Below are 26,873 nucleotides of genomic sequence, written 5' to 3'. Positions count from 1 at the left end.
AACCCCTACTGCTGGCTCACAGCACCAAGCTCGCTTGGATACCAACGGCAAGGACAGGGCATGAAGCAACATAAGCGCGTGATTAGGGCATCAAGGGAAGGAGGGCACTATATAAATTTTCCATTGCCAGATTTGCCACGGTGCAGCGGAACCAGGTTCCACGAAAAAGGCTCCCGCAATAAATGAAAAAATTGCATACAAATATTGCAAACGATTCGGCTGGGCGTCCATTTTCTCAGTCGATGTATATTTAAGAAACCCCAACAGAACAACTATGCACCAAGGCAGGCAACATGCCTTATCTCTACTAAGTGTAGAAGCAGATGCGTTACGTAAGGACCTGATCAAAGACTTTGCAATTAGAAAAACGAGGAGAACTTTCCCCCCAAATATAAATAAGGTGAAAGCATGCAAAAATAAACGTTATTTTCTATCTTACTGTAGGTTTCTTTTCGAAAAATCGTTTTCTAGTTTGTTATGGTTTATATTTTGAATTTGATATATAGGGGGGTGCCAAAATATTTTAAGTGCCTAGGGTCTCTATAAAGGTCTTGTACCAGGAAAGGGAACTTGGACAGTCCCCCTAGTGAAACCCCCAGGTCCCAGCTCCCCTACCTGTATATTCCTTTTGATGATCTCCCTGGTGAGCTGGACCTTCCCTGTGCTTGGGTCCACCCCGGCGAGCGGCACCATCACCTCCCCGATGACGTCGTCTCGAGAGAAGCGGTCGAAGCTCAGCACCAGGAAGTGGAGGACCAGGTCCTGGAGCTGGCTGTAGGGGATCCCGTAGAAAGTGAAGGTCTCGTCGAAGACGGGGTCCAGCGTCTTGCGGAGGACGCGCGTCTTCACCCGGTGCCTCTTGTCGGGCAGGATTGTCATCTTGATGTAGGGGTCGGAGCCTTGGTTTTGCTCGTCCATGACTGGCAACCCGCGGGCTTCTTGGATGGTCACGACCAGAGCTTTCTTGGGGAAGTTGTAGTCCACGGAGAAGGTCAGCGTCCCCAGAGTGACCTCTTCTTCCGGGGAAGAGGGAGAGGAAGGCTTGCTGCCCGCCGGAGTCAAGCTCTGGTCCGGGCTCAACTCGTCCCCATAATCGGCTTTGATCGGGAGCTGCTTGACACAGGGAGCTGCGCTGGAGATCCTGTCGGAACCCACCAGGCCAGCTTCTGCCGCGTCCACCAGAAGGTTGCCTCTTCCATCTTTCATGGCAGCTCCCGTCTTGTCTCGCCGGATCCGTATGATTTTCTTCTTGTTAGTCAGGGTCTCTGGGTAGATGCTGATGCCTTTCAGCATGTGGATGAACTTGTAAGGTGGGGTCTTGTGCTTTTTTTCCGCGTGCTGGTGGCAGCAGGTCCACACGAAGACCGTCATGGAGACGGACACCACTAAGACGGTGGCGCCAATCAGGCCCGCCACGATCGGGGAGACATCTGTGGGTGGGGAAGAGTGAGGTGGAGAGGAATGGGGAAGGGAGAGGGGATAAATCAGTGGTTTCCGAACTTTTTTGAGCCATCAGCTCCTTGGTTTCCATAAACTCATCCCCACTAGAGCTGGGCGACATCTGGTTTTCAACACTGCGATATCTCACCAGCTAAACATCATGATATACGGATATATCACAATGCCTGAAATAAGGACTGAGTTACGTAAAGGCTGGCTTCACAGTTTCCCCCGCATTGTGGTTTTTTGCATAGCACCCTTCCCCACCCACACCCTGATTTGCGATATATTGTCAAGCCTAAAATTACGAAACCAGCACCATGACATAGATTTGAAACTGGATTTGGACGATATATCAAAAAAGCATTATTCAGAACACCAGTTTGCATGACTTGCTAAGGTTGATAATGGCGCCATAACATTGAGAACAGTAACAATTAATTGCACATTTATTCAAAATCCAATTAAAACTATTTAGGTTAATTAATTCAACAAAACTGATGAACTTGATCCACAGATACCGGCTTTTCAAAGTCTGGTAGTCATTTACACCTTCAGCACCCCCTTGCCGCCCATTCGCCTTCTAGGGCTGCCCTAGGTAATCCCAGTACCCCCTTTGGGGACCACTGGGATAGATAATCTATTCAGCCAGCTGCTCTTTATTTATCCTGAGCTCCAGATGAGGAAAGTCTCCCTGGGGCAGCTCACAAATAATAGTGATAAGACAGTCCTTGCCCCCAGGTTTTAAAGGCTACGTACACCCCTTACATTTAAATCACATGCCTGCCCCCCAAGAATCCTGGGAATTGTAGTTTAGCCTTCACAGAATGACAGTTCCCAGCATCCATAATGAACTATAGTTCCCAGGATTCTTTCGGGAGAGCCATGTGCTCTAAATGTATGGCCTTCAAAGACATGGCACATTCTTTCCCTCAAAGAATTCTGGGCGCTGCAGTTAGTTAAAGGTTGCTGGGAATTATAACTCTGTGAGGGGTAAACAACAGCGCCCAAAATTCTTTGAGGGGCAAAATGAGCTTCAAAAGGTATGATGTGGGTGAGACTGCAGGCCCGTGCAGTGGGGCAGGGGGCAAAACACAGACCCATTAAGTGTCCCTGTTTTCCAGGGACAGACCCAGATTTGCTGAAGCCGTCCTGGTTTCTGATTTTATCCCGGAATGCCCCACTTTTCCTTAGGACGTCTGTGTTTTCACTGGAGAAATGTCGGAGGGTATGGAGTTATCTGACCCCCGAGCCATCTGAAGGCAGCTCTGTATAGGGAAGTTCTTAAATGTTTAATGTTTTAGTATTTTTTGTTGTTGTTGTTCGAAGCTACCCAGAGTAGCTGGGGCAACCCAGTCAAATGGTGTGTGTGTGTGTGTTATAAATAGTAAAATGATTATTTTGATGATGATGGAATAGGATGTCCCTATTTTCATTGGAGAAATGTAGGAGGGTATGCAGCCAGGTACACTTGCCCTAGGCCTCAGACAAGCTCTGCATGGGCCTGTGTAAGCCTTTCAAGTACCACAAGACTCTTAATACATTTTTTAAAGCTGCGTACACACTTATGCCTTCAAAGCCTATTCAAAACATGCTTTACTTCTACCAAGCATTCTGCACACTATGTGTAGCTTGATAAGGGTTTCTGGGAATTGCAGTTCTACGAGGGGTAAACCGCAGTGCCCAGAATTCTTTGAGGGAAATAATGTTCCCAGGATAGCTCAATCAGTAGAGCACGAGACTCTTAATCTCAGGGTTGTGGGTTTGAGCCCCACGTTGGGCAAAAGATTCCTGCCTTGCAGGGGGTAGACTCAATGCATGTATTTTAATTACACTTAATTAGCATATTAAGTACATATTTTAAGTACACTTAATTAGCATATTAGGGACGTGGGTGGTGCTGTGGGTTAAACCACAGAGCCTAGGACTTGCCGATCAGAAGGTCGGCGGTTCGAATCCCCGTGACGGGGTGAGCTCCCATTGCTCGGTCCCTGCTCCTGCCAACCTAGCAGTTCGAAAGCACGTCAAAGTGCAAGTAGATAAATAGGTACCGCTCTGGCGGAAAGATAAATGGCATTTCCATGCGCTGTTCTGGTTCGCCAGAAGCGGCTTAGTCATGCTGGCCACATGACCCGGAAGCTGTACACCGGCTCCCTTGCCCTATAAAGCGAGATGAGCGCCGCAACCCCAGAGTCAGCCACGACTGGACCTAAATGGTCAGGAGTCCCTTTACCTTTAATTAGCATATTGATTGTTAAACCCCATATCAATCGTTTTTATTGTTCATGTAGAGAATTATGCAGAAATTCTGGTTTAATATGCTGCCTCTTTGCCATAAATAAACATGGACTGACTGATGGGCCAGATAACTCTCGGGGTCTCTTCCAACTCTGCGATTCTATGATTGTAATGTGCTTTAAAGAACAGTGTGTACAGAGCCTTATTATGAGTGCGGAATACACACACACACACACACACACACACACACACACACAAAATATATGCACTGGTGGGATTTAGTATGTGTGAGTAGGGGGTGTCATACCGCTCTCCATGCCTCTAGCTATGAGAAGGTAACCATGGAATTTAATGTTCAAGTCATAACACACAAAAGGGTGACCTCAGCTGTGCTGATGACATCACCCAGATTAACTCAGTGCCTCTTGTTTGTTGGAGAGAACAGAAAGGCCCGGTTATTGCAAGGCACGGCAAAGCAAGCCTGGAACTGATGCGGGGTGTGATTTATTTATTTTTCCTGTGGAAATGATTTGGAATTCTTTTCCCCAGTGCTTGCATTTCCCTCCGATTCCTGCCCACCCCCTCGCCCCGGGCATTTAATAAATTCATCAGTAACAACGAACAGGAGCCAGCTGTGAATATATTAGGCAAGCTTAGCAGTTTCCAAGCCTTCCCGCCCCCCAAACTATTTACTAAAGTATGGTGAATATGCTAAATTAGTTCACTCTCTAAGGCGTTCAAAAAATTTCCTGTGCAAATTACCCTAGTTTGCAAGGGGTGGGGGTAGAAATTCCAGAAAATACACCCTGGTGCAAGAGGACACCCCACTCTAAAACAAAGCCAAAATCATTCAGAGTAGACAGCAGACAGCTGAAAAATAATTAGGGGACACTTTATCCCCCCTAGAACAGGGGGCGCCAATGGAAGGGCTGTAGCTTAGTGGCAGAACATAAGCTGTGTATGCAGAAGGGTCCCGGGATTGATTCTGGCACCTCTAGGTTGGGTTGGGACATGCCCTCACCTGAAACCTTGAATCGCTAAATTTCAGGCTTTGCATAATCATTTTTTTAAAAAAATTAAGGAAACATGGAAAACAGATTCCGAATCAAACACTGTCGTTCCCAAGTGGCAAAAATATACTTAATGGCTGCTGCACAGTTATTAGTCATACTGTGTTTGTAAATCTGTACAGAAATCACTATATAGTTTTCCATATATGCTAAAAACTCATATTTCATTTATAAGGCATTTCATATGCAAATAGACTTATTGCTACATGCTTTCCTTAAGACTGTTAGATTTAGTTGCAGCATTGCCTATGTACTGGCATATAATGCAGATGTGGGAGTTTAATATTTCTACTTCCATTTTCCTTATTGCATAAAGACAGAGTATTAAACTAATGTGAATAAATTATAAGGAGGTATTTCATCTCTTACTTTGTCATTCCAGAATTGAATGAATAAGGCCCATTTCTCAATGAACTTGTTTCTGTAATGATTATATGCCACGTTCCTTTCGTATGCTAGTTTTATAATCCACATTCTTTCCTCAGCTGGTTTATCGGTGCTGGGGGATTTTTATTTTTCCATTGTTGAGCTATGCGTAGTTTCACCATTGTTACTAATTGTAAATTTCGATTTATAACTATTTACGGGGTGTGAGGGGAGGGGTAGTGCCTCTGGTGGGGGATGTGCTGTGCTCTTTCTGGGCTAGTTTGTCCACCTTTGGTCAGCTCTCACCTGTGGCTCCCAGAAGAAGAGTTTTGGATTTGATATCCCGCTTTATCAAATCACTACCCGAAGGAGTCTCACAGTCTTTATCACTACCCGAAGGAGTCTCAAAGGGGCTAACATTCTCCTTTCCCTTCCTCTCCCACAACAAACACTCTGTGAGGTGAGTGGGGCTGAGAGACTTCAGAGAAGTGTGACTAGCCCAAGGTCACCCAGCAGCTGCATGTGGAGGAGCGGGGAAGCGAACCCGGTTCCCCAGATTACGAGTCTACCGCTCTTAACCACTACACCACACTGGCTCTCAGAAGCTATCAGCATGTGACAGCAGCCACACCCTGGAAAGGGCTTCAACCGGCCAGCTAAACCAGGTGAAGGTAGCCGATGGGTCACAAGTCCTCGGTGAGTTAGGGGCTTTCCCTGCATGTGAAGACAGTCTCTTGTGGATTGAGAGGACAAGACCAAGCATGGGTCCAATGGTCAGGAAGACAGTTTCTGCAGGTGCTATAGAGGAAATTGAGGGGCAAATGGGGCTCGTCCACCTGGGAAGGTAGCCCATCTAGGACTGGGGTCAGCAAACTTTTTCAGCAGGGGGCCAATCCACTGTCCCTCAGACCTTGTGGGGGGCCAGACTATATTTTGGAAGGAGAGAAAAAAAGAATAAATTCCTATGCCCCACAAAATAACCCAGAGATGCATTTTAAATAAAAGGACACATTCTATTCATGTAAAAACATGCTAATTCCCGGACCATCTGCGGGCTGGATTTAGAAGGCAGTTGGGCTGGATCTGGCCCCCAGGCCTTAGTTTGCCTACCCATGATCTAGGAGAAGGAAACCTCTGTTCCTAAACCTCCGCTTTCTTTTGGGATATCTTCGGGCAGAGAAAAGGCTACACAAATTGGGACCGAAGTCCCTAAGACGGTTGGATGGCACCTTGTTCGCCTCCTTCTGGCATCTCCTGCACCCAAGCTGGTGCCAAACGTCTTGCTCTGCTTTCCTTTGGACCACATCAGCAAGGCAGAGAGGGGGATATTGCCGTCTGGGCAGCCCAGGACCTCCAGCCACACTGCCCAGGCTTGCACCCCAGGGAGGTCACTTTGGTACTGCTCATGCAGAAATTCGACTTCACCCCCGGAGGCACACTCCATTATATCTCAAGACAGATGGATGCAGGCAACCGTATTTATAACGTCAGATCAAAGCATGCATAACAGGATTTTTTTCAGGTTCCTCAATAGTTCATAACCCTCAAGACTGAGCTTTTGCAGACCTTGAGATGTAGATACTGCTCTCTTTTGCATGGGTAGTGCCATTTTGGCTACATAAAGAATAGGCACTCACAGCCTGGATATTGGCAATAGAGGGAATGATGATAAATAATGTGTATGCAAGTGCATATGTGTATATATATATATATATGACTTGGGCCCAGGTTACCTGAAGGATGGTATCTCTCTTTATGAACGTTGCCTGGGTGCTAAGGTTCTCTGGTGAGCACCTCTCAGTTCCCATCAACATCACAGTTGGTGATGACACGAGACAGAGCCTTTTCTGTGTCTGCACCTATATTGTAGAATTCCCTCCCAAGAAAGGATAGGCTGGCTCCCTCCTTGTTATCTTTCTGCTGGCAAGCTAAGACCTTCCTGTTCTGACAACCAGAGTGCAGATGATGATGAGCATTGGGCAATCGGCGTTTTAACATTGGCTCTAAACGTGTTTTATATTGCATTTTAATTTATTGTTTTTAATTAATTTTCATTGCTTTGTATTTTATCATGACATTTTCAATATTTTGTAAGCTTTCTTGAATCCCAGCTTGGGAGAAAGGCGGGATATATTACATTAAGCAAGCAAGCAAGCAAGCAAGCAAGCAGACAAACAAACAAGCACACTCACTCACACAAATCTGCATTCAAGAACGGTGCTCACAAAAACCCAGAAACTCCCTAATATCACATTCACTTGCACAAACCCATGCAGCCCTTACGGCAACATGTCGCAGATGGAAACATGAACGATCTTGTGTGCATTCTATGATTCTAAGTGATTCTGTTATCACCCCCCTATTCTCAGCGTATCTCTCACTCCCTGACACCGCTCCCCCCCCCGCATATACACTTCCAAACTGCATCTTCTTCAAGTCTCTTCACTGCTTTTATCATAACAATTTGCATTTTGTTTCCACACACACACACACACAAAACCCCAACCCAACCCGACCCGGCACACTTAAGAAAGCTTAAACGGAATACTTAGCTTCACAATGGATCTGGTTGTACTTTGCACAGAACAGCTGCAATTGCAACACATTCAGCAGCCTTCACTATCTGGGTGGGCAGCTACAGCTGCTGACATTTTGTCTCCGTGCATGAACATTAGAATTAAAGCACATCTGTGCCTCACCATCCTGGACAATCAGAGATAAAACTTCTAGAAACCCAATATTTTCCCCAAAATGCAAAATAAGGACAGCATCATCAGCATCATTATTTAAAGACAGTTACCAGAAATTATGGGCTCTCCCTGATATATAAGGCCTGTTGGATTGCATTCTACCTATATTGTCAGACTATTGGTCCATCTTGGCTCTGAGCTGTCTAGCGCTAACTGGCAACAGCAGTGGCGTAGCGTGGGGGGTGCAGGGGGGGCCGGCCGCACCGGGTGCAACATCTGGGGGTTAGGGTTAGGGGGCGCAAATCCACGGGTTAGGGGGCACAAATTACTTGCCTTGCCCCGGGTGCTGACAACCCACGCTACGCCACTGGACAACAGCTCTTCAGAATTTTCATTAGCGGACAATTCCCAGCCTTAACTGGAAATGTTGAGGAATGAGTCTGGAACCTTCAAAACAGGTGCTCCACCACTGACCTATGCAGTTCCCTTCTTTTGAAAACTGCCCAAAGCCTGAGCATCTTTTCAGAACTGCTATTGGGGATAGATTTTGGCGGCTGAGTAGGATTGGGCAGCAGCATTTGTTTGCACCTTCTGTATATGTAATCAAACCATGCACATGGCCCTTTGTAAATTTTGGGGTTTTTTAAAGGCCTCCTGGCTGTAAGGTAAACGTATTAGCCTGTGGAACAAGGAGCAGCTACAACTGCAGACCCTCCAGGTGTCTCTATTTTCCAGGAACAGTCCTGGATTTACAGAAGCTGTCCTGGTTTCTGATATGATCCTGGAATGTTCTGCTTTTCCTTAGGATGTCCCTGTTTTCATTGGGAAAATGTTGGAGGGTGTGGACTCATGTGACCCCCGAGCCAAGGAGATAAGTAACTCTACAACCTTTAGAAGACATCTGAAGGCAGCCTCGTATAGGGAAAATTTTAAATGTCTAATGGTTTATTATGTTTTAATATATGCCGCCCAGAGTGGCTGGGGAAACCCGGTCAAATGGGCAGGGTATAATAATAATAATAGGACATCTCTATTTTTATCAGAAAAATGTTGGAAGTATGCAGTTGACTAGTGTTGTAATTCCACCATAACAGACACCAGTCTTCCCCTGGGACCCTCCAGATGTTGCTGGACTCCAGCTTCCATCATCCCTGACCACTGGGCTATGCTGGCTGGAGCTGATGGGATTTGAAGTCCAACACTATCTGAAGGGCCCCAGAGTGGAGAAGGCTGTCAGAAGCAATACTGGTTTTCTGTGATTCAGTGGCTATGTGCAATCTTGCCTACTCAGAAGATCCTCCTGCTGAGTTCAGTGGGACTTACTCCCAGCTAATAAGAAATATGAGTGAAGCCTATATTTCCTTAGGAGGTGTGTGCATGTATGTGCATGTGCCTGATTGTGTATGTGTTTGCAAGCTGTATGAACAGGGAAAGGACCATAGGTCAGGGGTAGAGCACCTGCATGCAAGCAGAAGGTCCTAGGTATTATCCTCAGCATCTCCAGGTTGGCCTGAGAATTGTCCCCATGTCTGAAACCCTGGAGAGCTGCTGCCAGTCAGTGTTGACAGTACTGAGATTGATGGACAAATGGTATGACTCTGTACAAGTTAGCTTCCTATGTTCCTGTGAGACAATATTGCAGGGCGCCTGTCACTCCTGCAGCAATGAATTAAAATGATAGGGGTGTAAAACAGAAATCTTGAATATACCTGCACTGTAAACATCTGCCAAAAAAAAAAAAAATGAGGCTGGATACTAAACTGCCAACCCCCAAAGCCACCCGCATTTCACAACTCCCATAATAACAATAATCCCCCATATGCATTTTTAAACTCCTCAAACAATATCCTCAGTGACGTATGCACACTCTAATTGGGGACACATAATAACATCTGTCTAATCCAGCTTGCTTCTCTTTCAATCCATTTCAGCCATTCCATCATTAACAACTGGGGTTGCCTCTCTGCTATTTCAATGCACACTTGTACATGAGGTGGAGAGCATGTTCTACATTAGTAACTGCAAGTAACCAGAGCCAGGTGCTTATATTTATTCTGGAAGAACTAAATCCAGAATTTAAGACCCTGTGATTTTTGTTGTTGTCGTCGTCGTTCACGTGACTTAACCGGGGAGAGAGGATGCTATCACTTCTGCATCCTTAGTTAGCTTTGGGGCCGTAGCACAACACAGCCTTCCACCCCAGAGGACAATAAAAGGCCGCACTTTTGGTGATAAAAACATAAATAAACCAAGAGGGCTTTAATTAACATAAAACATTCCACACTGGCCTAACAAACGCAGGCAACCTTGATCCTCTCTCTCAGAATTGCCATTGTGTGACAGCAGATGTGTTCAGCACTCGAATTAGAACACGAAATAAGCTGAGACTTTTCACTGAATGGCACACAGGTACATTTTTAATACACTAATACACATCAAAGGTCCGCAAACACGTCTGAGGATCCTATTTTATTTACATTTCAGTATATTTCGGGGTGGGGGAAAATGAATAGCTTTATTTTGCTCCCCCTTCTTGCTTTTATATTCATGCTCCTGCCAGAAACTTTGCTGCAACCTGGCAGAGAGGAGCTGCCTAGAGGCCACGCTGATAGTCCCTGTGGCTCCTTACTGCATGGATTGGAGCGGACAGATGCCGAGAGGCAGTTTAAAAAGCCACTGTTGGATGAATGAGAAGGCATCATGAGCCCTGGCATAGATGAGAGGCCTCAAACTTCTCCTAGAGGGAACACCCCAGGGAGTCTCAACAATGGAGGTGGGGGCAGCTGCTAGGGTTAGGAAGTGATTTGGTGTCTCTGAGCAAACCCTCAATGGATGGGGTGGCTGGGCCAGGTTACAGGCCATCAGGCTAGGGTCTGTGTGGTTTGCAAGCAGCGACTTGCGTGAATTTGGGGGGTGGGGGTGAGGAAACTCCATACTTTGCTTGCTCCACAACCTCTGCAAAAAAGGGGGTGCATTGAACAAAGGCTGTTTTCTTGCCCACCCTCCCCTCCAAGCTATCTGGGGGCTGGGGCGCTGCCTGGCCCGGAATAGACATCACGTCATCCTGCCCTCCTCCTAGCCACCACAATGTGCACCTGCTCCCTCCTTCCCTTCCACCCACCTCCAGCCCCGCACAGGAGGAGATCAGGCCAGAGGGCAACGCCTTGCCGCCTCACACATGTGTCCCTCTAAGCATCTCTTCAAAGGGCTCAGATCTGCCCCTGGCACTGACCCAGTCCGCTCCCAAGGCCAGGCACGCCCGTGCAAGGAGAGAGTGGGGGCGGGGAGATGGGAGAGACGGGAAGGGAGAGACGGGGAAGAGCGCGCGAAGACGAATGGTGATGGCATTGGGGATTGGAAAGCCCGGAGGAGACCTGGCCCCGGATTTGGGAGCTGTCATGTGCTCCCACCTCCTCACAGGGTGGCTGATGTGAAGATTTCCACACTGCCCAAATGCTGATGGGGATACTGTTTGTGTGTGTGTGTGTGTGTGTGTGTTTGGAAGGGAAGTGGAATACTGAGCGATGCTGGGCATTGCTGGCCACGCGCGCAGCCGCGCTCGCGTGTTGGCCAATGCTGTCAAAACCCAGACAGAGAAGTGTAGACTGGAGGGTTATTATTATTTAAATGAAATTAATGGGAACAAGGGAATCAAAGAGGCGTGGGTTGCAAGCTGGCAATCTGGCCTTCGAGGCTGCAATCCTATAGCCCTCCTCGCTTAGGAGCAATGAACTCAGCGGGACTTCATGGATCGGATCGCGCAGTCAAAGAGGGTTTCCTTCTCCACATTTGGGGGGGGGGGAATCTTTCCCAAACTGCGTGTGGGCTTCTTTGAACGCGTTCTTTCTCAGCCACACACAGGCCGAATATCCTAATGTTGCAGCGGGCTAGTGGGGGAGGAGGAGAGAGAGATTTCTCCCTGTGGATCAGCGTTGGCGGTCGGTTCGTGAGCGTGCGCCCTGCTAATGCCGCGCATTATTTGCATGACTGAACGGTGTGCGTGCCAGTAAGGATGTGGAGAAGCTGTCACCCCTCCCAAAAAAACCCCCACCACTCCAGAGATGGAGGCCAGGCGGTCGTGTGACAGCGGTGGTGGTGAAAGGCCCTCTCTGGCTGCTGAGCGCGCTGGTGTTTGTAGATGTGCCAGTTGCCACAAGCAAGGATAGAAGGGGAGGCCGGGGTAGGAATGGGACGCTTGCCAAGGCAGAATTATGCTGGCGGGCACGGCCTGAGCGGGATCCGGCGAGGGTGGTGGTGGCGGAGAGATCAGGATGCCCAGGAAGGCCCGGTGTTTTGCGCTGGGGAGCGGGTGGAGGAGGGGACGGCCAAGGCAAAGAGAAACGGGGCGCGGGCGGGAGAGGGAATTGCGCAGCAGTCTCCCACGGGCCCCACTCACCGAAGCTGGGGCGGACGCTGGCGATCTCTGCCATGGCGGCGCGTGACTGGAGCGGCGGCGACGGCCCGGTGCGTGCAGGGAGGCCCCTTCAGCGGATGCAGCGGCTGCGCTTCTGCCGCGGCCCTGAGGATGCTCCCGACTCCGAGGGATGCAGAAGCTGGCGACTGGTCCTGATGCAGCGCTAGCTCCGCCCACTTCGAACGATCCCCGGCCGAGGCCACGCCTCCTCTTCCTCCGAGCGGCGGCCGAAGCGAGCGAGCCAGAGGAAGCCACGCCCCCCGCCGCCTGGCCGAACCCGCCCGGCGGTGACTCGGCAGAGCGGCTCGGCTGCTGTCTAGCGGGGAGGGCGGGTCGCTTGCGGGGCTTGTTTGTATCCCGCCGGCAGCCCCGCTTCGCCCCCCGACCTCCGCCCGAGGTTTCTGAGCGGCGTGTAGCGGGGGAGATGCAACCGATGGTTATTTACAGCATAAATGCGGAGAGAGAGCCCTTTGCAAAACGTTGGTCTAAAATAGTAACGATTATGATGTATTTTCAGGATTTATACATACGTTTCTGTATTGTGCATTCATGTTGTGGATTGATGACGTTGTACAGGCGGGTCTTCGTCCTGGGATTCCTTATAGTTGTTAACAGAATATATTAAACTGATTTTAAATTCCTATTTACTGCCCGAGTTGTATCCATAAATTCCTTCTCATTGCTCCTCAAATCTACCTGTTCCGCAAGGCCCTTTGCTGATATAAGGCAATCCTAGGCATATTTATTCAGAGTAAGCCCCATTGAGTTGAATGGGTTTTGCTCTCAGGTAATTGCGCATAGGATTGGCAGCCTCGCTCGCTGCACAATCCTATGCATGCTTATTCAGCAGTAAATCCCACTGTGTAGAAGGAATCTGAACCACCTTGAAATCTAATGATGAAGGGTGGTATGTAACCTAAACAAACAAATTTTACCCCAAACTGTGTCTACTCAGAAGTAACTCCCGCTGAGTTCAATGAGGCTTATTCCCAGGTAAATGGGGTTAGAAACCCAGCCTTTGTGTGCACAGAATTGAAACTAGCAGGCATGTTTACTCAGAAGTATGAGTGCATAGGACTTCAGCCTTAATTTTAATTTCCAGATATAACCAAATTATATGTATAATAGCACTTGCTCAGTCTTCTCTCCCTCACTAGCTCTTCTGTTTCCTCAGTGTCTGTATTTTAGATTTTAAGCTGGGGGGGGGGACTTGTCATCTGCCCTGCCCTTGATTTCCTCCTCATCCACCAACAGCTGGATATATTTACGTGGCTATGGGCATGGAGAAGGACTATACCTCAGTGGGTAGAGCACCTGCTTTGAATGCAGAAGGCCCCACGTTCAACCCTCGGCAACTCCACTTTTGGCTGGTAAACACTCCCGCCTAAAACCCTGTAGACTAAAGCTAGATGGAACAATTGTCTTGTGTACCGTAACATGAAGGCAGAGACATCATCTTGCCGACAAAGGTCCGTATAGTTAAAGCTATGGTTTTCCCAGTAGTGATGTATGGAAGTGAGAGCTGGACCATGAAGAAGGCTGATTGCCGAAGAATGGATGCTTTTGAATTATGGTGTTGGAGAAGACTCTTGAGAATCCCATGGACTGCAAGAAGATCAAACCTCTCCATTCTGAAGGAAATCAGCCCTGAGTGCTCACTGGAAGGACAGATCATGAAGCTGAGGCTCCAAGACTTTGGCCACCTCATGAGAAGAGAAGACTCCCTGGAAAATACCCTGAAGCTACCAGCATGAGTTTGACCAAACTGCGGGAGGCAGTGGAAGACAGGAGTGCCTGGCGTGCTCTGGTCCATGGGGTCACGAAGAGTCGGACTCGACTAAACGACTAAACAACAACAATATGAAGGCAGCTTCCTATGTTCCTAGAAGCTGCACTGCTGCCACTCTGCCTGGCCAGCTGCCCTCACTGAGCCTTGGAACAAGTTTTCCTTGATCATCTAGAAATACATTATTTCACATTGATACTATATATAAATTATATAATAATAAAGAATGTTGTGTGTGGTTCTCCAGTTCCACTTTGGATGCACCCACCACTGGAATATGACCCTCAGAGGACTGGCCGACAGCAAATGAAGCCATCAGGCCAAAACAAGTTAGCCTCCTTTCCTATAATAATTACTGTAATAATGTATAAAATATTGTGTTTTATGCCCCGACCACATTGCTTCTGTCAACGGCCCCTAAACATAACCACTGCACAAGTAATTTTATGAAAAATTATTTCACTGACAGCAGTGTTGGTTTTAAGCAACTCTTTAACCTGCATATGGAAATTAGATTAGCTTTTACAAACAATGTCATCCCTTCATTGTGCTGGATTCTTGTTCAGGCTGTGGTTTGATATATACATCATCCACCTAAAGCACAATAGTTCCTTCAAAGAATCCTGGGAACTATAGAATCCCTGGCATCTGCAGTCAGTGTTGGGAAAGATTGCCATTGGAGACTCTTGAGAGGCGATTATCATTTTACAAAGTACTGAGTTATATAGTCTAAAATGGTCTGACTCAGTATAAGTGTGGGATATAGATGCAATTAATCATAATTGTAATACTGTATTAAGTGCAGTTTGCCTTGCATTACAGCGGTGCTTGAAACACGGCAAAATTCTCTGTGTTCTCCCCACTGGCTCCAAAATTCAATATGCTACAGTTGTCTATGTTCTTTTGGGGGATGCATAATAATTAGAGTGTATCCTGAGTCATCCTTTTGCCTTAGGCTCGTTTATTGGGCCTTATTGTCATTGCAGATCATAGTGTTCAGCTGCAGTTTGGAAGCTCCTCTGAATTTCTGACTGCATGTGAGGGGAGAGCATGCAAAATACACATTTTCTAGTTGTAGTAAATCAAGGGGGGGGGGATCAAATTCCAGGAGGTGGTAAATATGGCCCTCAGGACTTTCGCCAGGCCACCCCAGCCACCTGCTTCAGCAGCCCTGCTTTGAATGCCCAAATGTTTTTGTCTGGGTGGAATGTGCCCTTTAGGGTTGCCATATGTCTGGACACAGCTAGAATACTGCAGTTGGCAGCAGTGTCCAGGTGGAAATTGCAAAATGTCTGGGAAAATCCGGATGCATGGCAACCCATGTCGGCAGTGTCGTTTTGGGCGATTTACCTTCGAAAATAGCTCAAAAAATAGCTTCATTTCTTTTTAGCAACTTTGGCCCATAAAAAAGCTCAACAACTTTTATGTCTGGATTTTCACTTTTTGAAATATGGCAACCCTAGTCTGATCTCTAAAAATGCCTCATGCATGTCTCTATGGAGGATAGAGAAACATGAATGATTGCACAAGCTAACCTATTATACAAAGGGAAAATATACAAGCTTCCTGCTGCCACATGCCAGTGGTGGGTGGTTCCAGAGACAAAAGTGGCTGGAGCTGTTAATGTAAATTTTCCCTTTTGCACAGTACACTAGTTTCTACCCACAACCCTCTCTTCTATACAGGGAAGGAAGAGACCTGATCAGAGTTTGAGGACACATTCCAACCAGGCAAAAGCACTCAAGGAGGGTATGAAACAGGACAGGTGAGGAGAACAGATAGGTGCACTTGGCCTGGGGAATGAGGTAATGTTGCAACAGCTGCTGCTCTTTAATTATAGTTAAAATGAGCTGGGTTGAGCTTCTTTTAAAATAGTATCTGAAATAAAATCATAAAAACTTTTAAAAATTCTCTTTTTAAATTTCTGTTCTGTTGGTTGTTGTATTTTTTTTAATGCTGTCTTACTCTGCCTTCAGCTATGAATTATTTTTGTTGCTGAAAACAAGCCTGGATATTTTTATTTTTATCTTTACTGAAGAGCAGTATAGAAATGTCTTAAACAGGAAACCAACAGATTTTCCCAAGGCTAAATGTCACCTTCTGTTTACTGGATTCTGGAAAATAAATAATGGTTAAAAATATTAACAGTAAAAACAATGACACCATTGTGACGTCACGCAACATTAAATCAGTCGAGTGTGACATCACGGGGCCGGCAAGACCGCCAGGTTCTCCTTTACGCTGATTATGCGTTCTCCCGCCCCCTGAAAGTCACGTGCCGGCAACTTCGCGCTCGAGACGAGCAAACATGGCGGTTCCTCGGGCGCCGTGGCCTCAACAAAGATGGCGGCGTTAGCCTCCCCGCCCTCCCTTCTGTTTATTTCATTCACATTTCTCCCCCTACTCCCACACATCCGCGCCGCTCCTCCCCTCGCACCCCCTTTCGCCATTTCAAACAACCGCGGCTCTACTTTCTGAACCTCAAACCAGTTTCCTCTCAGGGAAGGGCCAGGAAGAAACATGGCGGCGCAGGACTCGTCTGAGTCTGGGCATGCGCTGGGCTGGTCCTTTCCGGTTGCGCCACTTCCTCTTCCGTTTTGAGGAAGCGGGGATCTGGATTGGAAAATGGCAAAGCGGCGGCTGCCCTGCGGGGCGGAGGACGCGGCGGAGGGAGAGCGCGGTCAGTCTGCGCGCTGGGCTGGAGGGGCGGGGAGGGGAGGGGCAGGTGGGGGGCCGGTGCTGAGGGGGCAGGAGAGGCCCAGTGGGCGGCGGAGGCAGAAGCCGCTGCCCCTCCCCGCCCACCTTCCCCTCCGGAGCCCCGGCTGGGCTTCCCTGGGGCGCCTCTCCGCCCCCCCCCCCCTGCGGAGCTCTGCCCGTCCCCACACAGGGAGGCTGAGGCGCGGCCGCTTCTCCTGCAGGAGGGAAGGGGGCTGGAGAAAGGGAGGTGGGGGGCCGGCGGGGGAAAGGGGGCTGGTGCTGAGGCTGGGACTCCCATATAAGCTAAACAAGCTGTAACTTAGGGCTCCACTCTCTTGGGAGCCCCAAAAATGTTTGAAGGAGAAAAAAACAACGATGTACATTTCCAAAATATAAGATAAAATACATAAAATAAAACCTACATACAGCAACAGTAGCAAATGGCTTTAGATACCTATTAGGTCCATAAATTATCATATAGCATATATTCAACACAAAAAACAGCGACAATTTGTGGTTGACAGCTGGACATATAAAGGGCCCCATTACCTTCAGTAGCTTAGGGCCTCATCAAGCCTAAATCTAGCCCTGGCTGGAAGCTAGCATGAAGCAAGCAGCAGCCTCGCTCGGGTGCCTCAGAAACAAAGTTTTCAGGTGCTTTGAGTCTCCAAGGAATGTGTCTGGGTCTCTAAGGAATGTGTCCGGAAAGGGAAGGGTGTCTGTGTGCAGAAGGTCCCTGGTTCCATCCCCAGTGGCATCTCGCAGGAAATTCATGGGAGAGCTTCTGCTGCCAGTCAGGGTAGACAGTGCTGGTGCGCTCCTGGACCAAGGCATAAGGCAGCTTCCTAATAGTGTAATAGTGTGTTTTAAATAACTGCTTGATGCAGAGTTAGCTCAGCTGGAGAGCATAAGGTGGATTTTTAAAATGCACTTTCATAGGATGTGTTTCAGTAGGAGATACAGAATGATATAGAAGGCACACCTTGGAGTTATGGCGGGTTCAGTTGCAGGCCACTGCAGTTAGTGTTGGAAACACCCGTGGGGTTCTGGCGCATTTTGTGATGGACTCTCATTAGCACAAGGAATTTCTGAGCTGTGCCTAAAGTTTCAGATTAAAACTGCAGAGTGGAAGGAAAGGAGGAACTTTTTCCGCCTCCCCACTTGCAGCTAGTCTCTGAAGACTGCAGAAGAGACCCTCTTAAGAAAGTTAGGGGGGTGGGCAGGGGAAGGACTAGACCATGTGAAAAATGAACATAATATTTTAGCTGCAGTTCATTCATTTTCAGCTTTGTATTCTTGTTATAAAAAAATCACACCTACACTTTTTGTCATTGTGCCCATAACCTATGTTTAAGGTGCCTTTTAGCTCCTAGCTTTTGTATCTCAGTTTCTAACCCTGACTGCAATAAGTCATACACATTTACACTTTAGTGTAGTCTATTAAGCCAGACCCCTCTGGCTGCAGGGGCAGGAGGGGTAAAAACCTGACTCCAGCAGCTCTACTCCTGTGGCCAGAGGGGGGGGGGGAGTGGGTTCCTTCCCCTGGAAGCTGCTAGGTCTTCGGGTGAACTCGCTGGTAGGTGGCAGAGGTTTAGGTTGGCAACCATTTCAGGCTCAAACACTCCCTACCCATCTAGGGTAAATTATCGAGCTACTGTAGATTGTTGTACAAGTTACAGTGGACGCTCGGGTTGCGAACATGATCCGTGCAGGAGGCACATTCGCAATCTACAGTGCCGCGATTTGGTGCTTCTGCGCAAAGTGCAATTTAGTGTTTCTGCGCATGCATGAGCGCCAAAACCCAGAAGTAACCCGTTCTGGGTTCGGTGTGGTGCACAACCCAAAAATGTGCAACCTGAAGTGTCTGTAACCCGAGGTATGACTGTATTGGGTTGTATGCAACCTTAGTCCTCAGAATCGCCTGAATGAAATTGATAGGCATGTCTAACTTAGGTCCACTAATTTCAATAGGTCCATTTGGAGTTGGGCTAACATTGGATACAGCCTGCTGAGATAACATGTGAAAAACTCTGAATACATAAGAAAAGCCTGTTGCAATTCCCATAAACTGGTATTCAGAGGCATACTGCCTCTGACAGTGAAGGTAGAACTTAGCTGCTGTGGCTACTAGCTGCTGATAGCCTTGAATTTATCTAATCCTTTTTTAAAGCCATCTAGCTTGGTCGCTATCACTGCCTCCTCTGGGAGAGAGCTCCATCGTTCTACCTGTTTGGCCACTGTGAGAATAGGATTCTCAGAGTTGGTGGGTGCCTCTGATGTTGCTCTGGTTAACAGCCAGCCTATCTGGCCAAAGTCACGGGAAGCCAGGGGGACTGTTACTCAGGAAGCAGCCCACCCCAACCTGGAAGTAAGTTGTCAGTTTTGGATTTAAAATGAGCCTTGAAGACCCATTTGTTTTAAAGTGCTTTTAGTTGATAACCGATGTACCTTGTGGTCTAGCTGGTTTTAAATTGCGTTATTAGTGGGCTTCATTGATTTTAGGGATTACTTGGCTTTCCAGATGGGGAATTGGAGGGCCAAAAGTTCCCCATGCTTGGTATATGCGGGGAATAGGAACTGTGTCTCTAGAAAAGCAGGGTGGCAGAAGCTCTTTCCCCTCAGGTGTAATAAGAACGCATCCCAGTTTGTGACCAGGCTGCCATGTTTTGAACCAGAGAGATTTCCAAGCAGTCTTCAAGGGCAGCCTTGCATACAGTGCATTGCAGTAATCTAACCAATGAGTTCACACCTCTGTCTTTGCAGAGTGACAACAGGAGAGCTGTAGCTCGGATGTCTCTCTCGCCGAAGATGCTGCCATGCAAGAAGAGAAGAGCCATCACGGCAGATTCTGAGGAGCTGGAGGAGGAGGAGGATATGCAACCTGTTCCAATGGAGACCCCTGCCTCAGGGGGGATCAACCAGCTCTGTGGCCTGGTGCCGCAGGGGCAGGACAATGCTGCTTTGGCTGAGGGGAGAGGTCCCTACAGCCTGCCTGCCAACACGCCTGCCTGTTCATCTCCCCCTGCTTTGCCTGTTCCTCTGTCTTTCTTGGGAGATGCTGGCGGTGAAGCAGCGAAGAGCATTGTGCTTCCATCTAGAGACGCCATTCAGAAAGGCTGGCTGGAATTGTCTGAGGCCTCTTTGAGGGGTGGGAAGGTCCTGGCTAAGGAAGAGCTGGATCTCTGCCCAGAGCGAGCCAGAGAGCTCCAGGACGCAAAGACCTCTCCGTCACTTGAGCTGCTTGTGGATAAGGAGCAGAAGCCCAAGTCAGAAGGTAAGCTAGTGGTGTGTGCTGAAGGGGAGAAAAACATGATGGGAATAATGCTGCGAGGTAGGTTAGGCTGCTGGGACGTGGGTGGCACTGTGGGTTAAGCCACAGAGCCTAGGACTTGACGATCAGAAGGTCGGCGGTTCGAATCCCCACGACGGGGTGAGCTCCCGTTGCTCGGTTGCTGCTCCTGCCAACCTAGCAGTTCGAAAGCACGTCAAAGTGCAAGTAGATAAATGGGTACCGCTCTGGCGGGAAGGTAAACGGCGTTTCCGTGCCCTGCTCTGGTTCACCAGAAGCGGCTGGCCACATGACCTGGAAGCTGTACGCCGGCTCCCTTGGCCAATAAAGCGAGATGAGCGCCGCAACCCCAGAGTCGGCCACCACTAGACCTAATGGTCAGGGGTCCCTTTACCTTTAGGTTAGGCTTAGGTCACCCAGTGAGCTTCATGGCCAAGTGGGATTTGAACCCTTGTCCCCCAGGCCCTGGTTTGAAACTCTTTAATTGCTACACCATCAGTGGCTCAATTAGGCATTAGTTCAGGCTTCCTCAAACTTGGCCCTCCAGATGTTTTCGGCCTACAACTCCCATGATCCCTAGCTAGCAGGATCAGTGGTCAGGGATAATGGGAATTGTGGTCTCAAAACATCTGGAGGGCCGAGTTTGAAGAAGCCTGTGACTAGTTTATGCCCCCAAATGTTCGTTGAGGCTGAATTAAGCTTGCCCTGTTAGAAATACAATGCGATTTCACCTGTTGTTTACAGCTAGCATAAGGACTGCAAAGTCTTAGAGAAGCAGGGGTTTCCCTGTTACGGATGATCGGTGGCTAAGAAAAGCATCTAAGCAAAATTAAATGTTATAAAAGTAGAAGTGGAAAGGAAGAGCCCTAGTCGTTCAGAGGTTTCCGGCGAAATTGGTGACTTTGCTTTGTAACAGAATAAAAACACAGTTGATGAGACAACAACAATGGATGTTCCTGGTGCGATATAAACAGATGGTGTTCATTTATAACAGGATACTTGATATAGTATGTGATCAGACCTTATACGGTTTGAAGATGCCAGGTAATTAGAGTTTTTTATGTGAATGCACATATGCACAAGCAGTAGGTTTTCATGGCATCGTAGATCTCTTGTTTCCAGCTGCTACCATTTCTCTGAAGCCAGAGCCTGAATGGGACGTGGGGTATCCTTCCCTGAAAGCCCCAAAGACTGCACAGGGAGCCGAATTGCTCCAGGAAGTCAAGGAGGAAACTGAGGAGACGGGGCTGTTCATCCCAGTAGGTGAGTACTGCGTGCCCATAAAGTGAATAACAGAACAAAGGCATCTTCTTTGAAGTTTTGTCCTGTTTTTCAGGCACAGCAAGCAGATATTGAAGGCTGGGGGAATCTGTAACCCCTGATGAATAGCAGGGATGGGTTAACCTCTGCCCCCCACCCCCCACAATATACTGCTGGCCCCATCAACCCCAGTCAGCATGGCCAGTGGTCAGGGATGATGGGAGTGATAGCTGAGCATCGAATGGAGGGCCAGAGGTTCCCCGGCCCTGGCAGGCAGCTTCAGGCATCTGTTGTTGAACAGATGATTTATACATTTCTAGGCAAGTGCTGCTATTAAGTCATTCTTTCATAGTGGTCATTTGCAGAAGTGACTCAGAACTGGGCTGCTTGATCACACCAAAAGCCCAGCCTCCTGTTGTCACAGTGGCCAACAAATTGCCTCAACAGGGAGCGTGCAACAACCCCCCCCCCTTGTGTGGAATAGTTAGCATGGAGCTTTGCTCCTCTCGGATTATCAAACTACAGTGGTACCTCGGGTTACATACGCTTCAGGTTACATACGCTTCAGGTTTTTACCCAGGACAAAAATTAGAGGAGGGAATGTACAGTGGTACCTAAGTACTTAATTTGTTCCGGAGGTCCGTTCTTAACCTGAAACTGTTCTTAACCTGAAGCACCACTTTAGCTAATGGGGCCTCCTGCTGCCGCAGAGTTACAGACTCTGCTAACCCAGAAATAGTACCTCGGGTTAAGAACTTTGCTTCAGGATGAGGACAGAAATCGTGCTCCAGCGGCGCAGCGGCAGGCCCCATTAGCTAAAGTGGTGCTTCAGGTTAAGAACAGTTTCAGGTTAAGAACGGACCTCCGGAACAAATTAAGTACTTAGGTACCACTGTACATTCCCTCCTCTAATTTTTGTCCTGGGTAAATTTGCAGGAACCATTATTAAAGCTAGTATTTTTAAGCACATGGAAGAACAAGCCATGTTGAGGAAGAATCAGCATGGTTTCTGCAATGAGAGGTCCTGCCTCACTACAGTATAGCCTTTTATAATTCTTGTGTGTGTCTCAATAAACACATGGACGGGGGTGATCTGATAGACACGAGAGCTTGCATCCAGTGCTAGTCATATTCAGACCCATTGAAATTAATGGGCACGACTTATATCTATTAATTCCAAAGGAGCAGAGATTCTGACCTCCTCCAGTTTATCCTTGCAAACTCCTTGCAAGACAGGGTAGACTTCATTTGATTTATTATATTTTTATCCCGCTTTCTTTCACGTGAATCCCAAAGTGGCTTGCAAATAATAAATAACAATAACATAATGGAACACAATAGAACATCACAAATACAGCATAAGTCATGTAGAACAATTAACAAATCACCAGCGAAACAATTTCAACACTGTTCAGGTTGCCTGGTGAACTTCCTGGCTGAGTCTGGATTCAGAGACAGCTGCTTAATGACTGCTGTGGTTTGATACTCTGCCTGCTCTTTCCCCTGTTTTTCCTGTCCAGAAGAGCGAGAAGGAGGGAAGAGAAAGCGGAGGAAAGCGACTAAACGGAAGCGGGACGGGAAATGCCAGGAGGAGGAGGAAGGGCCCTTGGCTTGCGACCTCAAGCTGGATGACACGCTCGACCGGACTTTGGAAGACGGGGCGAAGCAGCACAACCTGACAGCTGTCAACGTGCGAAACATCCTCCATGTGAGTGTGAAGACTGTGGCAGCAGCGTGGATGGGGATGCAAACAAACACCTTGGGATGGCACCGCTGATCTTGCTGATCACAGCCTTGAAAATGAGGCAGGGCCTTGCACAAGGTGGTTTCTCCCTTGGTTGCCTCCAGCATTAGTACTGGATCATGAGCTGCTTGGAGTGACTTTGTAGACATTACTTCTGTGCCCACTGCATTGGGGACCCATTGCTTTACAATGGTACCTCAGGTTACAGATGCTTCAGGTTACATAGGCTTCAGGTTACAGACTCCGCTAACTCAAAAATAGTACCTCAGGTTAAGAACTTTGCTTCAGGATGAGAACAGAAATTGTGCTCCGGCGGCGCAGCGGCAGCGGGAGGCCCCATTAGCTAACATGGTGCTTCAGCTTAAGAACAGTTTCAGATTAAGAACAGACTTCCGAAACGAATTAAGTATGTAACCAGAGATACCACTGTATTGCCATGTTTGACTCAGCCCAGGTCATTCCGTCGATAAGACGCCGCCGTTGGTGGAGCAAACTGGAAAACTTTTTTTTTTTGTCTTTCCCACTCCAGGAAGTGATAACGAATGAGCATGTCGTCGCCATGATGAAAGCAGCCATCAGCGAGACGGAGGACATCCCCATGTTTGTAAGTTCCTCCCTCAGTAGGGAAGCTGGGGATCTGCTTCTCCCCTGGCCAAGAAGGGAAGTGTGCACTAGAAGGAAAAAGCCTGGCCAAATTTTGTACAATTTCTAATAGAACAATGGAAATTCTCTTTTTGTCTCTCCCTCCCTTTAGGAGCCAAAGATGACTCGCTCCAAGCTGAAGGAGGTGGTGGAGAAGGGAGTGGTGAGTTGGTATTTGGAAGCCCTGCTGCCTCTGGCCGTGGAAGCAGAGCTTGTACATTGTGGCTCGTAGCCATTAATAGATGCCCTGATCCTCCATAACTTTGCCAAGTTCTCTTTTAAAGCCTTCCCCGTTGGTGGCCGTCCCTGCCTCCTCTGGGAGTGGGTTTCGTAGTTTAACTATATGCAGTGTGAAGAAGCCCTTTATTTTATCTCTCCTAAATACGATATATACAATACAATATCTTTATTGTCATTGTCCCATACACAACAATGAAATTGAAAAACTACATAAAACATTCAAAAACCCCTAAAAACTCTGAAACCCCATTTTAAAATACACTATACTATACTATAAAAACCCCTAAAAACTCTGAAACCTCATTTTAAAATACACTATACTATACTATAAAATACACTATACTAAAAAATACACTATACTATAGAGACCCCTCATTCTGCGTTTAGAACCTGAATTGCATTTGCGTAGAAACTGTTTCTCAGGCGGCTAGTCCTAGTCTTTATAACCCAGTACCTTCTTCCAGAAGGCAGAAGCTGAAAGAGATCATTTCCAGGGTGCGCACTATCTTGCGCTATCTCTGCCGCTTTCTTATGGCACCTGGCAGCATAGATTTGATCTAAGGTGGGAAGAGTGCACCCAATTATTCTCTCTGCAGTCTTTACAACCCTGGATAGCATTGTTTTTTCCCTGGCCGTGCAGCTCCCAAACCACACACACAGACCATAAATCTTCCAACATTCAGCTTTGTCGGAGTTTGAGTGTTAAGAGAGAGGGTGAGAAACTTGCAGATTACCCCATCCCTGACTTCCATACGAGGCTCATGATAGTTGGAAGAGAACTGAGGGATTCTTGTCCCTCCACCAGCAACTTCCCATGCCATTGGGATTCTTCCCCTCCCCACCCCAACATTATCTTGCCATGAAGTCCCATTTCTGCAACTCACTTGAGTTGCGGGGGGTTTCTAGTTGTTGACCCCCTTAATCTCGACCGGCCCTAAAAGAGGTTATTGATTATAGGGAGGATATTGTAGCTGCGTATCTTAATATTCTTTCCCCTCGTTCCTCAAACCTTTATTTATTCTAATGCATTTGATAAAAGTGGAGCCTCCAGAGAGGAGTGCAAGTTAGATGGATAGATGAAATGGGAAGTGGGGCAACAAGTAAATTGAACTCATACATTTTCTTCCATTGGTGTTTTATGACAGAGGCGCTGTTAAAATGGTTTTGTTTCCTCAGGTTATTCCAACGTGGAATATTTCTCCAATCAAAAAGGCGAATGAAATCAAGGTACTCTGTGGGCGCTTCTAATTAAATAACTTGGTGGCATTTTGTTTTCATGCTTCAGTTTCATGTTTTATTTTTTTGAAAGGCCTTACCGGCAGATTTGTTACTCATTGTTGGAAGCAGGGAGTGGGGGGGGGGGAGGTTTGGGACTTGGGGCTCTAGCCAGCTAAGTCCTGCTTAGAGTGCACACATTGAAATCAGTGGACTTAATCATACTGTTGAGTGCAATGGATTTACTCTTAAGTAGGGCTTAGCAGGACGCAGCCCTTGATGAACAGGTAGAATGGTCTCTAGGACCGTTCTTTTATTTCTTAACTCCTCTCTCCTACAAGTCATGAGGTCTAGAAGCTCCCTTTGTTTGTTTGTTTTAAAAATCTGATTTAAAAAAGTTCTTAGGAGTTTGCTGGAGCTTCCTGGTTTCCAGGTCTGAGGCCATGCGTGCTCTGATGGCAGCATGGTTTTGAGCATAGCTCATAACTGTGAGGGAGAAACAGAGTCACAGCGCTGTTCATGTGTTGTTGTAAGACTATTGTGTGAACACACCCATTTTCATCCTTATCAGTAACCATGAGCCTGCTCTGTGCTCAGCCTTCCTAGCTTTTCATTTTTGAAAATCTGCCGGCACCCCTAATTTGTTCCCTAAAACTTCCCTTTGTGGGTCTTGTTTCCTCCCCCTCCTCTTTGTATAACTTGAGTCTCCTTTTTGCAGCCCCCTCAGTTTGTGGATATTCCCCTCGAGGAAGATGATTCCTCCGATGAAGAGTACCAGCCAGAGGAGGAAGAGGAGGATGAGACAGCAGAGGAGGTATGAATAATAATAATAATAATATCCCCCTTCCATCAGACTGGGTTGCCACAGCCACTCTGGGCGGCTTCCAATACACTATAAAAACACAACCGTATACAGTCATACCTCTTGTTATGTTTGCTTCATGATACGTTTTTTCAGGTTGCGTCCCGCGGTGACCCAGAAGTACTGGAAAGGGTTACTTCCGGGGTTACTTCTGGGTTTCGCCACTCGCGCATGCGCAGACATGCAAAATGACGCCATGCGCAGAAGTGGTGGCTCGCAACCTGCGTGTGCGCAGACATGGGTTGCGTTCCTTTCAGGTTGCGAACAGGGCTCCGGAACGGATCCTGTTTGCAACCAGAGGTACCACTGTATAGGTATTTATATATGTGTGTATGTGTATAGTCCACAATGTATGCACATTTAACTTGTGTGCGTTCAGCTTTATGCGTGTGGCGAAATAAAAATTAAAAGGGGGCAGGTTTCCAGGAAAAATAACTGGCAGTCCCACCCACCACTGAACCCAAAGCGTTTTGACCACACTCAGTTTTGGCTTTCGGCGTGATCCCTAGAATGTAACCTCCACGTTAGTTGTGGACTTGCTGTATCTGTGTATTGGCAAATTGGACTGCAGTGCTGTTGGCTGTTACAGTCTGTTTACACTGCTAGGCTTTCAGCTGGTGGGCTGGGCCAGTGTTGCTCAGCTTAAAGAGCCCTTCATGTCACTCATACACTTTTGTAGCCCATCCTAAAGCAGAAGCACTATGATAACACTTTAAACGGCCATGGCTTCCCACAAAGAATTTAAGGATGCTGAGAGTCGTTAGGAGACCCCCTATTCCCCTCACAGACCTACAGTTCCCAGAGTGGTTTAACAATCAATCCCTATTCCCAGGGAACTTTGGGCCTTAGTTATGACTGTACAAACCCGAATTGCAAGGGGATACTTACATGATGGAATGCTCCGGCCCAATGCCACGCAA

At 47.6% G+C, this 26,873-nt stretch overlaps 2 protein-coding genes across 2 annotated transcripts in view; one reads left to right on the top strand and one right to left on the bottom strand.

Moving 5' to 3' along the window:
* The window catches only part of SYT11 (synaptotagmin 11), a 33,721-nt gene extending 21,320 nt beyond the window's left edge, over positions 1–12,401 (bottom strand). Inside the window, exons 1-2 of the mRNA XM_082202356.1 lie at positions 12,201–12,401; positions 616–1,430 (exon numbers count right to left, since the gene is read on the bottom strand). Of these exons, the coding sequence (XP_082058482.1) occupies positions 616–1,430; positions 12,201–12,234 (849 nt within the window). The 5' untranslated portion in view covers positions 12,235–12,401. The remainder of the gene's footprint in view (positions 1–615; positions 1,431–12,200) is intronic.
* Positions 12,402–16,299: 3,898 nt separating this feature from the next.
* The window catches only part of GON4L (gon-4 like), a 45,190-nt gene continuing 34,616 nt past the window's right edge, over positions 16,300–26,873 (top strand). The window contains exons 1-8 of the mRNA XM_082202688.1: positions 16,300–16,684; positions 19,465–19,975; positions 21,113–21,253; positions 22,771–22,958; positions 23,524–23,598; positions 23,749–23,799; positions 25,053–25,103; positions 25,810–25,905. Coding sequence (XP_082058814.1) covers positions 16,556–16,684; positions 19,465–19,975; positions 21,113–21,253; positions 22,771–22,958; positions 23,524–23,598; positions 23,749–23,799; positions 25,053–25,103; positions 25,810–25,905 — 1,242 coding nt within the window. The 5' untranslated portion in view covers positions 16,300–16,555. The remainder of the gene's footprint in view (positions 16,685–19,464; positions 19,976–21,112; positions 21,254–22,770; positions 22,959–23,523; positions 23,599–23,748; positions 23,800–25,052; positions 25,104–25,809; positions 25,906–26,873) is intronic.

Source organism: Podarcis vaucheri (genome assembly GCF_965113315.1).
Source record: "Podarcis vaucheri genome assembly, chromosome: 16".
NCBI classification, from domain to species: domain Eukaryota; kingdom Metazoa; phylum Chordata; class Lepidosauria; order Squamata; family Lacertidae; genus Podarcis; species Podarcis vaucheri.
This window is presented reverse-complemented; position numbering and strand designations above follow the sequence as displayed.